At 42.7% G+C, this 14006-nt stretch overlaps 1 protein-coding gene across 6 annotated transcripts in view; it reads right to left on the bottom strand.

The window, feature by feature from the left end:
• EXOC2 (exocyst complex component 2) overlaps nucleotides 1-14006 on the bottom strand; it is a 155953-nt gene that overhangs the window by 28222 nt on the left and 113725 nt on the right. For all 6 annotated transcript variants that reach the window (XR_009565703.1, XR_009565705.1, XR_009565704.1 and 3 more), the window contains one exon: nucleotides 6274-6415. Coding sequence is in view for 2 of the 6 variants with exons in the window: in XM_060307404.1 (XP_060163387.1) it covers nucleotides 6274-6415 (142 nt within the window). In the remaining 4 variants the exon portion in view is untranslated. The remainder of the gene's footprint in view (nucleotides 1-6273; nucleotides 6416-14006) is intronic.

Below are 14006 nucleotides of genomic sequence, written 5' to 3'. Positions count from 1 at the left end.
GCAGGATCGCAACAGCACTGTTCCAGCATTTAGTAAACTCCCCGAGAACTTTCAGAAAAAGATTTTCCCTACGTGTGGTTACAGTTTAACAACTATTGAGATGAATGTTTAAATGGAGGTGCTGATTTGATGAGATAAACGGCAGGCAGCCTGGCCACTACCTCAGAGTTCTTCATGCTAACTAAGTGCGATTAGTTAGAGGTAAGTGCAACTAGCTCGCTGAAATACAAGGATCCAATTAAAATCACAAGAGTATTAGGAGAAAAGTGTTGGGGGAAGAAAACATACAATAACCAATCAAGATACTCTTCGCATGGCAGTGGAAATATATTTTCTTTAGGTAACTGCAGAAACGATGATAACTTAAAAAAAATGAGATGATTAGACAGTCAATGAACAGCACAGAAGCTATTTTTCACATTCCCTCCTCCCCCAATAATGCACTGGATTTTAACTTTAAAGGATAAAAAAAATACCTCAAGGGCTCCAAGATGATATAATTTAAAAAAATAAATGGATATAAAAATCACAAGAGAACAACGGATCTATTTTAGTTTTTTTGCCACCTCACGCTGTGTGATCTTTTTCACCAAAACAGCTGCCCTCACACATACCGCCAACCACCCCATAACAAACACAGAACCACACACCACAGGTACAGACGCCAAGGTTACGACGTGGTCTCGGGAGCTGCCCTGGGGGTGCTGGTGCCAGGGCTCCCCCACAGGGCGGGGAGCAGCGCTGGTCCCTCCTGAGTCCCGCCTTGCTCTCCTTGGTGCCACTGGGAGCAGGCCACATGACTTGAGGGGGGACACGGGTGCATCCCAACTCCCCCGGGTCAGAGCCACCATCTCACCTCACACGCAGCACCACCCTCAGCTTCTCTACCACCTTCTAACCTTGGAAGCAGGAACAACTTGGGGAATGTGTAGAGTGCCTCGGATGTTACCAGACTTGATAATACTGGCTGAATTTGTGAATGAAAGGAAATTCTCTATCTGTCCATGAGAGGAATATTTTCTTACAGACTTTGAGTAGTCTCAGTATTCCAAATACTGGATCTGACATATGACTGATGTGGAAAACGTTCTGCTCCGGGTTCCATGCATCCCACACAAGTAGCCGGCTGACCACGCTAACACCCGGCACTCCACTCACTCACATCACCGATGACATAAATGTCTTCCCTCCTCCTGATAATGTCAATGACTACAATTAATAAAAAGGCCTTTTGAGTTAAAAATCGGTTAAGTACTTTACCTTTATAAAAATGGTTAATTTTAAATTCATTTATTAAGTATCTTTAGGAATATATGTAAACTTGAATGCCTTTTAGACAGAACACCAATATTTAAGAGAAAATTTTAAGAAAGGTTATTTTTCTTATTCAATATGTTTTAAAGATATGAACTTCCATGTGTATTCATAAATGAAGACTAAGACCATTCTCAGTTTAGCTAAAACCTATCAAATGCAAATACTCAGAGCTCTTAATAACTGCAGATAAGAATAACGACACAGTCAGTTAAGTGACTCAGAAGTAACCAGAATAATCTTTCCTGACACATATACAAATAAAGAGGTGAGAATTTAAATATCCAACTGTCAGGTTAAAAAAGCACAGCTATGGGGCTTCCCTGGTGGCGCAGTGGTTGAGAGTCCGCCTGCCGATGCAGGGGACACGGGTTCGTGCCCCGGTCCGGGAAGATCCCACATGCCACGGAGCAGCTGGGCCCGTGAGCCATGGCCGCTGAGCCTGCGCGTCCGGAGCCTGTGCTCCGCAACGGGAGAGGCCACAGCGGTGAGAGGCCCGCGTACCGCTAAAAAAAAAAATAATAAAAAAAAAGCTTTAACGAATATCTCTTCTTGAATCGTGAAATTAATCACCTGAATTTTTTTTAAAAATCATCACAAACAGTATCAGAAACTAAATTTATTGCTAACTACTGCAATCAACAATCGGTTACCTACGTGATTTGTAAAATTCAGTTTTGGATGAAATTTTGGAGATGAAAATTCTAAAGATAATACTAAAGTTGTTAATTGAAATTATTTTGGAAGACTAAAGTCAAACTATTTTGGCTGTTCACCTTACACGAGGTCTCAAAACTTCAGTCATCTTTAAAGAAACTAAAAATCACTATATGACTATGCGAGACTGAAGTTCAGTTGGGGATCACGAAGTCAAAGCTACACCAAGAACAGAACTAAATACAGTTTATAAAAGTGAAACTAAAACCAACAATTTCTAAGAGGCTTTGGAACCAGAGAAATGGTAAATGAATGGCTGACAAAGCAGTGGTGTGTGCGTCTGCTCTGGAAGTTTATCTGAAAGACAGAGCCACAGGCCTCAATGCCCCAAGGCCAGCAGAAGCTTAATTTTGTATAAAAAGTGGCCCCGATAATGATGACATCATTTTCTATCCATCATCACTCACGCTGAGGGCTGGGAAGATGGGAAGTGGCAGAGAAAGGACCCCAGGTCCCTTCAAGGCAGGATCTGGACAGTCTGAGTCAGTCACCCATCTGGAGGCAGTGGGACCCAAGACCCTAAGAGCCTGGCACTGCCCTTCCCACACCCTCGTCCTCACAGGGATTGAGCCAGACACACCTCAACTGTCCCTGAAGAGCACAGCGATGCTGCACAGAACTGCTCACATGTCAGGTATCCCTGACATGCACGTTTTAATTCAAATGCAATTGCTCAAGATTTAGGGATGCACAAAGCTTCCACAGGAAGCAAGTGCTAACATGCTCACTTCGGTTAAACAAATATGAACACCCACCGTGTTGTACTTATTAAAAAGTGAACAAGAAGATTAATGGAAACGAGAACATCACGATTTACTTTCCTATCGGAAAAACAACTGAGAAAAATCACTGTGAACCACAGAGCAAGTACTCAGAAGATAAACTGAGGCATGACCCACACGTCACTGAGGCTGTAACCTGTGAACTCCCACCCTCAGCTCGTAGCACAGGAGCCGGGGGCACAGTGACCGCCCACGTGCAGGACTCAAGGGCAGGCCGGGGAGCGGGGGGGGGGGGGGAGGGCAGGGAAGCTCCCGGAGGAGGCGTGGGAAGGGCAGAGTCCGAGGAAAGACTAGCAAGCCCAGAGGAAGCCGGCGTCCCGGGGACGCCAGGGTGCAAGGCTAGGCAGGGGAAGGAGACTGAGGGCCGGCCACCAGCAGTGGGACCGCAGGGCCCGCAGGAGGGCCATCTCTCCCAGGGAGAGGGAGCAGCCCGGGAGCACTCCGGTCACGGAGCACAAGAGCGAGCGTGTCCACGGACCCAGCCATGGCACAGAGGTGGAGTCGCAGGGGTGCCGGAGATGTTGGGAGGACACGAGAGGACACGGGGCCTCACATGGAATCTCTGAGGAACCACCCAGCCGACTTTCTGAAGCTGGGCTGTAAAGAGGAGTGTGACGGGGCTGTGAGTACAGTCAGGGGGACCAGAGCTTAGGGTTAGTGCCTGATGTCCTAGCCACCCCTCCCCGACCCTCAGGAGGTCATAAGTAATTTGTGTCTTAGGATAGTTGAAATTTAGAAGATGGTAGTAAGTATTAAGTGATAATCATAGGCGAGGCACAGGTGTTATAGGCACGCAAATGACTGAAACTGTTTGCAAGGAGCTAACACATTTAGGGTGTGCACGTGTGTGCATATGTACATACTATGTGCAAGTGTGTGCACACGTGTGTGCACGTGTGCAGGGCCTGCTGTACCCTTCATTTGTGAACTGGGGATTGGTTAACTGCACAAGAGCTTGGTGCAGCGGGGCCCATGGAGGTAATTCATGCATGTCGCAGGGGAAGGAGAGAGGCCCCCAAGGGGTAGCAACAGCCAGGCGGGTCTGCAGAGGCTGGGGGCCAAGCACCGAGCACAGCTGATTACTGGGTACTGTCCCTTGAGGAGAGAATGGAGAGATTTTACTGAAAAACATTCTGCGATCTGACCCTTGGAATTCTGAACCTTTCAGTCACTGCTCTATAAAAAACTGAAATGATGAGAAGTCTGGGAATGTGAAAGGAATCTCCTCACATCTTTGTTTAAAAATTTCTCCAAAACAGGGAAATAAAAAACAGATACAGAAATACATCTATTACGTTCGTGTACTGAAGAGTTACAAGAAAGATTAAAAGGACCCGAAAACAACCCCCGAGCGGAGCAGGCGCGGACCCGGCGGGAGTGAGGCGGTGGCGGGGTGGGGCAGCGAGGACACGGGCATGGCTCCGTGGGAGCTGCAAGGGGACCCCAGTCACTGAACAAATCTCCACGAGCAGGCACCACACGCCATGCTGGAGTCTAGACAAGGGAGACATAGAACCCGGGAGGCAAGAGCCTCTGTTTGTGAACTTGCAAATTCGTGATGAACTTTTGTGGTGGCATGTCTCACCTGAACCGATAAGGATCTTGTTATCACTCCTAATCTAATATTCACCTATTTCTCTGCAGGGATCTCTACCGGGGATATAACATAATATGTGGTATGTGCACTGTTACCTTCCTAAAGTCCAAAGATACTGAAACTCCCAGTCATCTAGCCCAAGAGTTTTGAAAAGGATGGTAGATCAAAAGTTCCAGAGGCTGTTGAGTTCAAAAGTTCCAGAGGTCTGTTCACGTGGAGTCAGGAACCCGGCTTACACAGAAGGTGCATTTCATCACCCACCTTGGATAACTGACCACTACCCACAACCTCACGGATTTGGCTTTAAGAAGCTCAACCAACATAAAGGCAGGTGCTGGAACCACATGTACAGCCTTCTCCCTTGTAGATAATTATCTTACACATAAAATACACGTAATTCCCACAGGTTTAATCTAAAACGCCATGCCTACTCTCCACTGGCCGTGTCACCTCTGCAGGGTGGATGGCTGGTGTCCTGATATTTAAGTAGAGGCCTGAGGACAAAAGTACACATGAGGGAGGATTACCGTCTAAGCAAAGGGAAGGACCTGGGGGAGGATGTGGGAAGTCTGGGCCACAAGAGGCCCAGTGTGCTGGAAGCAGCTGGAGGGGCCGCAGGGGGCGGGTGCCGGACTCAGTGCTGCCCGCTCTGTGGATTTTACCGCGAGTGAGCAGGAAGATGCCGCAAAAATTTTAAGCAAGTTACTGACAGGCTCTGACTTAAACTGTAAAAGGATATATTTGGCATGTGAACTGTAATCCAGTTTGGACACAGAAAAACATGGGTACACAAGAGTCCTGGCATTGCAGGAAAAAGATCAATTATGGTCAGCTGTAAGCAGAAGGCGCGTAATGTCTATAATGATGGTGATTTCAGGAATTAAATACCTGCAGTCACATAAAATATTACTGATTTAATGATTCTGGCTCTTAGCTTAGAATTTTGGCATCACTGTATCGTTACCCCTAATATGAAAAATAACAATAAAAACCAAAGGTATTAAAGAGTAAACAATGTTATCACCATCTAATAAAAGCATCACACAAAAAAAAGGACAGGTGATCACAACAGTTAGTTGAAAGAACGAAGGTAACAACCTGCAAGCAGGTCACTGGTACAGCCACACTCACCTCGAAGAACCGATGTCTAATATGAACAGAACCATTTCCACATCACGCTACATCGACATAACGATGTTAGTAGGTTGCTTGGCTTTATGTATTCTACAGTACTTCATACAAAGAAACAACTATTTGATCAATCAAAAAGTTTATTTCAATCAACAAGCAATAGTTAGTTCTAAAATATATATTATGAAGTGATTTAAGTGACTTTCATTTGATGTCAAAACGATAATACTGGAACTGTCAGTCATCTTTCTCCAGTTTAATGTTCTTTGTTAAATTATTATCATAATCTTACTCCCATACGTTTTCCTTGTATCTTTCACCTTTTGGGCATCAGTAACTGGGTCTTCCATAGAAGTGACCAAACGTCTTAAGTAAATTTTTTGATGAAGGCTGCAAGGTCATTGCATAAAACTGTCACTCACAGTCTATTATTTCTATGAAGTAAAGAAATATCATAGGAAGCAAGTGTACGTTACTGAGGTGATCACACATTATGAGGTGTAATTAATTATTCTCTGGAATTTAAGAATATCTTGAACCATTTTAAGTACTAATAACCCCAGGCTACCAAAAAGTGGGTAAGCTAATAAAACTTTAAATCAACCCCTCAGTAAACATGAAAAAAAAAAAGGGAATAAACAGAAAAGCATCTTCAGCCTGTATTGAGAAAAGGAAATCCATATTTACCCCTCTGGATGCATCTGGAGACTTCAGTAACTTCAAACCACCCACCTGTCGGGGGCAGGCAGTCCTTCCAGTCGAAGTAGCCTGCGTAAATTCCAGGTTCTAAGGAGCCAACGATGGGGTCTGCCTTCAATTCAATGTAGTTTTCAAAGAGCCTTTGGTCCAACTCTTTCAGTGAGGCCATGCTAACCTATAAACACAAAGAAGAGTAATTATGAGCTGTCCGCTTGAGGGTGAAGAAAAAAGTAAAACAATGTAAATAAATACTTCAGTAGATTTTAACAGTTTTTACCAACTTCTTACAAAAAGGCAAGATTTTTATTTTACTTTCAGTAATAAAGACCACTCTAGTGCAGCTGTGTAACAAGATAAGAATTAGTCCTCTGTATAGACCAGGGGCCGTCTTCACAAGAAGGTCAGCCCACATGAACTAGTTCTTGCTGGAAGAGCGGGTCAGTGTCAGCCCCGTGCGTCCATGCCTGGTCTCACCACCACCCAGGGGCCAAGGACTTGCAGAGGGGGTGGGCTGAGCCCTCGACATGGGAGGAGTGAGAATCTGGGGAGTGCAGGGTCGGGGCTGGCACTAGACTGTACTAGAGGTTGTAGACCATACAATACAGCATGAAGAGATACCAGGAAAAAAGAGCACAACTGTCCTTTCAATGCATACTATAAAGCTATCATAGTATACGTATAATTATAGTAATAATGAACACAATGTAATACTCAGTAAGAGACAGATCATCTCCCTGAAGATAACAGTTAAAACTACAAAGCCTCTGGGAAAAAGAAATTCAGGACATTGGAGCAGGTAAAGATTTTGACAGGATATGAAAGACACTAAACATTTTTAAAAGTAGATAAACCTCATCAAAATTTAAAATTTCTACTCAAAGAATATATATCTGACAAAGATATACACAGATTTCTAACATCACTAATAGAAAGGTAAACAACCCAATTAACAAATGAACAAGTGAAATGAACAGGCACTTCTAAAGACGGTACCTGAATATGAACAGCTAAATGCATAAGAAAGATGCTTAACATCACTGTTTATCAGGGAATGCCAACAAAAGCCAGGAGACGGGCTAAAATAAAACAGAAAGTGAAGTGGTAGTGAGCAAGTGGGGCACCTGGACACTCACACGTTGCTGGCTGAGTGTAAAGGATATCCCCACTTGGGAATAGTCAGAGGTTCTATCAACTTATTCCATGACCAGCAATTCCACTTCTAGGTATATATGTAAAATAAGAGAGTACAAATGTCCACAGAAAGGCTTTTAGAGCAGTGCCCACAGCAACTTTATTCATAAAGACCTGAAACTGGAAACAACCCAAAGCCCATTACCAAGAATGAGTAAGCAAAATATGTTACCTAAACTCTGCAATAAAAGAAACAGATTAGTAACAGACACACAATTTGGCTGAATCTCAGAAGTGATCAGGTCTGAGCAAAAGCAGCCAGACACGGGAGGCTACAAACTGTACGGCTCCACTTCACATGAAGTTCAAGAAAAGGAGAAACTAACCTGTGCAGACAGAAGTCAGACAGCGGTGAGAGGGGTGCCCATGCAGCTGTCCCACTGCATGGGACTTGGCACAAGGAGAACATTTTATATTTTGATCTGGGTGGTGGGTACTGTGCAAAAAGTCAGCAATCTAATACACTAAAGATTTATATGTTTTACTGTATATAAGGTATATCTCAATTTAAGAAAAAAGGTTGAAAATAAATGTATGCACAGATAGGTACCAGACAAATGAAACAATGAGAATCAACGATACTCACCTCATAAATTTTTTTGTGAAGATTAGAAATGATAATTTATGAGCCTTGTGTAGCACATCTAAAATACATAATAAATGCTAGCAGCTATGATTATCATTTTTCAAATGCCCTGTTCATACCATCTGAGAAGCACAGATGTCAGCTGAGTTCACCTGACCCTATTATGCAAGGATGGGGTCTATCACGAACCCACCACCTGAGAGTGATGGATGAAAGTTACGTGAAAAAAAACTCTGTTAGGAAGGAAACCACAGTCCAGTAGGGCAGACAGACAAGAAGACATACGAAAGACAATGTTCACGGAATGTGGCTGATAAGGAAGCAGAGAGAGCAAGAGTGACCAGGGCACTGCTAAGGGGCTGAAAAGCTTCTCAGGGAAGGTGGGGCCTGACGGCTTCCAGGCCAGCCGTCTCTAATGGAAAAGGGGAAAAAAGGGTGCTAATTCAACAGTTATGTAATTAGAAATAGGTTTTCTCACACAGGTTTGAGCTGTGCAGGTCCACGGATCTGTGGATTTTTTTCGGTAGTAAATACTACCGTACTGTACGAACCCACAGACGGGGAGGGTGGATACGGAGGGCTGACTCTAAGTTACACGACTGGGTGGAGGGTCAGCACCCTAACCCCAGTGCATACGTAGTTCAAGGCCAACTGTAGTTCAACAACCAGTAATAACATGGAGAAATACAGAGCGTGTTAGGAGGCAGCATTTTAGAGGCTTGTGATGATCTACCAGCTCTCTCTTCGGCAGCAACGTGCAGGTCAAGGTGCTCTGATGTCACACGTGGTCACGGGGGGCACGTCCAGGAACAAAACGCAGATGGCAGATGCCCTGCTTCCCCGGTGTCTACACAAGGGTCTGTAGCTCACTCAGATAGTTCACGAAACGTAAAATCATCTCATTGTTGTGATTTAATGTTTCCAACTTAAATTTTCTGGTTTACTATTTTAAAAACTTTTTGGAAGGAATACTTCTAAAACAAATAAGTTTCTGAGAAAGAAAAACACAGTAGGAAAAAAGCCCTGTTATTTTCATTTCAAAGATGACAGAAAGAGTGCATTTAACTGAGCCAGCTCTACAGAAATAAACTCGTCAAACTATAATCAGAATCTCTATGCAAGTGAATCTGGATTACTACTTTCAGTCAAATTAATATATTTTTAATTCTTTACAAACAGATGGCTGGACAGTGAACTGACATTCCTTCATGTTACTGAACCATAACTTGTCAAATGTGGACAAAATAAATGCCAAGTAAATAGTTAATTTTAAAAAATAAACCTTTAATCCCTAGTAGAGGTGGCACTATTAAATCAACAGAGCAAACTGTGATAAAGCAGGACATCCTGTCACTCTGACACAGAAGGACCACCTAGGACTTGCTGCCGGGAGCCACTTCTCCTCATCTTCCTTCTGCCGTGGTTCTAACCTGTGACTGATTATGATCTATATATTCCCCAACTGTTGGTTTTCTGTGAATTTTTTATAATCAAGTTAACCAGCTCACATCCCATTAATCAGGCTTCACCTGACTGCAAAAATCCCTCTCCATTTACTTGACTATAGCCTGCAGCTGACTTGGCCACCTACGCAGAACCATCTGAGGGCCACTGGAAAGCACTTTACCGCCACCATCTCCTACACTGGTATAATGTTTCAAAGTGTACTATTCCAGAGTAAGTTAATTGTTTTCCCTGACTTAGTAACAAAAACCAAAAAGAGTTTCTGGGAATGAAAAACAACTTTAATAAAATGTCAACAGACAGCAAATTTCAGCAAGATTAGACATAACAGAAGCAGCAGTGGATGAGGAGAGAGATCTGAAGAAATATTCCTAACCATTACAGAGTATTTAAAGATGAGGGAAAAAACATGAAAGAAGAAGGTAAGAGACATGGAGAATATAAGGTCTGATATGATCCAACAGGAATTCTTGAAGGGAGAAAAGAGTGAACAGGGGAGAATTTTTTTTTTTTTTTTTTGCGGTACGCGGGCCTCTGATTGTTGTGGCCTCTCCCGTTGCGGAGCACAGGCTCCAGACGCGCAGGCTCAGCCCAGCCACTCCACGCCATGTGGGATGTTCCCAGACCGGGGCACGAACCCATGTCCCCTGCATCGGCAGGCAGACTCTCAACCACTGCGCCACCAGGGAAGCCCAAGGGGAGAATTTTTGATGAGGTGATGGCTGAGAATTTTCCAGGACTGCTTAAAAGTATCAATCAGAGTCAAGGCAAAAAGGCAAAAAGGCAAAAAAAAAAAAAAAAGTCATACCAAGAGACACATCATAGTTGAACTACAGAATGCTAGAGGTGAAGAAAATATCTAAAAAGTAGCCAAAGAGAGACTGTACTACATCTTTCTCAGTAATGGACAGATTAAAGACCACACAAACAAACAAAAGGAACAGATATGAACAATTCACATCTTGGGTCTAACAGACGCAAACGGAACCTGGTATTCAAAACTGAAGGACAGTCTTTTCAAGCAAGGTAGAATATTTAAGAAAACTCACCATGTATCATCTGCAAAGCAAGTTTCAACAAAGTTAAAAATATGATATTCTGACATCAGAACACTTAAGTCAGAAATCTCTAACAAAGAAAAAACTAACTCCCAATATGGAAACTAGCTGCTCTCTCAATTTGGAAATTTAAAATCACACCTCTACATACTGATGTGTCAAAGGAAAACACACAATTAAAATTGGAACATATAAACTGAACAATCAGAACACCATGTGTTAGCATGCGGCACGCCACTAGAGAGAGGGAAATTCATAGCCTTAAATGTTCATGTGAAAAAGGAGAAAGGTTTGGAATCAGTGAGCTGTGTAGACAAAACAAGTAAGCTCAGCACCCAAGTTACTGCCTCAGAAAACAAGGATGCGAAGAGAGATCAGTGAAGACAGAGGTTGGCTCTTGAAAAGATTCTGGCAAAGCTGATCGAAAAAAAGACTAAAATATTAAGCATGCAACATTAAGTATAAAAGGGGGTCATAACTGTAGATGCAGTTGAGATTGCAAGAATATGGAACTATTATAAAAGGATTTTATGCCAATACATTTGAAAATTTAGGCAAAATGGACAAAGTCCAAGAAAAACACAGATGACCCAAATTAACAAGAGGAAACGGAAAGCCTGAATGGTTCTTTAACCATTAAAGAAAATGAACCAGTCATTAAAAACTGTCTCACAAAGAAAATACAGCCCCAGAAAGTTTTACCAGAATTCTTCTAAGTATTCAGATAACGAATACTGTAATTCCAACTCTATATAAACTCTCAGAAGAAGAAAAAAGGAGACACTCTAACTTATTTTACAAATTAGCATAACCTACATGCAGCAACATGGATAAACCTCAAAAACAGTACTGAGTAGAAAGAGGAGTCACAGAAAAATGCACGCCTGTGATCCCACTGATGCTATTTAAAACTCAGAAACAGGTAACAGTAAACAACGTGTTAATCAGGAACCACAAAATGCACAAGTGACTCTACAAGAGGAGGGAGGTGATGCAAATGTGCACCGAGGGTCCTGATCACGACACTGCATTTCTTCAGCTGCAATTTCTTCTAATTCACATCTACACAAGAGCTATTCCTCTGTAGGGATAAAACATTTCATATAGAAATATTTGAAAAGAACTTAGTCGAGAGAAGAAGCAAACCAACATTAAAGTAGTCACAATGTGAGGGGTCAAATGCGACTCCAGCATCTGAAGGAAGCACCACAAGAAGAGCAGAGGACCTCGCCCGTGCGCGCTTTGGGGGAACAGGACAGGGCCATGCCACAGGAGGCTCTCTGTGGGACGAGACACCTGCATCTGAGACGGGAGTTGCAGGATGGTGCAGAGCGAAGGGACTCAGGGCACAGAGCGCCAGGGAGCGAGGCTCCTGCGAAAGCACAGTGGTCGGCTGATGAAGGGCCGTGCCTGAGCAGGAAGAGCCAACCAGGTGGAGACAGGTTCAGAGGACGCTCATCAGCCGTCCCGAGAGATGGAGGCCAGAACACCCCCAGGGCCCAGCTGGCCGCCTGAGACAAGGACGCACAGAAAGGGGCTGGCATGAAGGCGGAGGGCCATTTTGGTTTGGACACAATGACCTGATATACCAGGGGAACTTCCAGCGAAGACGTCTCGTAGGAAACAGATCCGAAGCCGAGAAACGGCCTGCAGGTTAAAGATCACGGGCACCACTGACAAAGGGACGGAGGGAGTAGACGAGAAGAGACTGAGGAGGGCCCGGAGCGCCCGCATGAGGACGGAAATGGGAAGAGGGGTGGGGTAAAAGACAACTCCAGTGGTTGAATTTTATCTGCCAGGGTTCAAGGTTTTGACTTCGGAACCCACATCCTGCGCCCAAGTGGTGAATCAATGGTTTTACTCACTTATGCCCTGCACATCCCCAACTTTCCAAACAGACTTTGAGCTTCTCTCTCATCTCTGAAACAACATCTACGTGAAAAAACAGCAGCACTACGTATAACGGCCAAGACTTGAAAGCATCCAAGTGCCCACTGAATGATGAATGGAGAAAGATGTGGTCTCTGTATACAATGGAATACCACTCAGCCATAAAAAGAATGAAATTCTGCCATTTGCAGCAACACAGACGGACCTGGAGGGCATTATGCTTAGTGAAGTAAGTCAGACAAATACCGGATGATATCACTTATATGTGGAATCTAAAAAAAGACAACAAACTAGTGACTGAAGCAAAAAAGAAACAGACTCACAGATATAGAGAACAAACTAGTGGTTACCAGTGGTAGAGGGGAGGTACAAACTACTGGGCGTAAGACAGCCTCAAGCATATACTGTACAACATGGGGAATAGAGCCAATATTTTGTAATAACTGTAAATGGAGTTTGACTTTTAAAAGTTGTATTAAAAAACAAAGTTTTAACTAGAATAAATAAAAACAGCAGCAAAAAAAGAGAATTATATACAATTAAGCTAAAAATAATCAAATATGTAAAATATGGTACCCATGGTTCAAGTGACTCAAAAACCTTTAAAACTGATTGCTGTAAAGGACCTTCCCTGGACATATTTAAAAAAAAACAAAAACAAAACACCTGTCCTTTCTCCACCTCCATGTTGGAATACCTGAAAGAGATTTAGGGGCTTCAAATAAAACCTCAATCAAGCATTTCATGCCAGACTTTAATGGCCATTATGACTACATTCCTGAGTCGGTCAAAAATCTGCAATTATCCAAACTCTAAATTAGATAATTCCTTTTAAAAGACTGGCACAGGTTAAAATATATGTAAAAAAAAAATTCCTTGGAATTATGTAATTACAGCTACCGCAATAAAATTACAAGCTAAGGTTTATTAAGCATATAGCTCTGGTTTTCCTTTCTCAAAGGTCTCAAAGAGTTAAGGATTTGTGGTTAACCTGGGGTGCACACTTAGAACGCAAAACTCTGTAAACAGTCAATGAGCATATGAAAAAGTGTTAACCTACCAAGCAGAGAAAGGCATGCAGATGAAAATACCATGAAAGAGTATGTTTACCTATCAAATTAGAAACTATAATCAGCGATGATGGCCAAATGTGGTGAGACCGGCTTCTGGAAAGCAATCTGGCAAACCCCACCAGGAGTCTTTGGAGTTGTACTCCCAGTTGTAAGAATCCACTGTGAGGAAGTAAGAAATGTGACCAAAGACTATCTTCCCCTCTCAGTAACAACAGTGAAAATAACCAGCAGGAAAAAAGTTAAAATAATAAAAATTAGAAAATGGTACATCTGCACTAACAAATATAAAGCCATAAAACTCATCTTTACAAAAATAGTTAATAAAAATGGAAAAGTGCTCACAACAGAAGAGCCGATAGAAAAAGATACATTCAAGGTAAACAGAATTGGGAAAAAAGTTTCATATTTTTTTTTATAACATATATACACACAGGTATACGGTATATATAAGACACTAAATTATTATATATACTAGAATAAGACAGTGTTCATCTTTGGCGCATT

This window comes from Globicephala melas, chromosome 11, assembly GCF_963455315.2.
Source record: "Globicephala melas chromosome 11, mGloMel1.2, whole genome shotgun sequence".
NCBI classification, from domain to species: domain Eukaryota; kingdom Metazoa; phylum Chordata; class Mammalia; order Artiodactyla; family Delphinidae; genus Globicephala; species Globicephala melas.
This window is presented reverse-complemented; position numbering and strand designations above follow the sequence as displayed.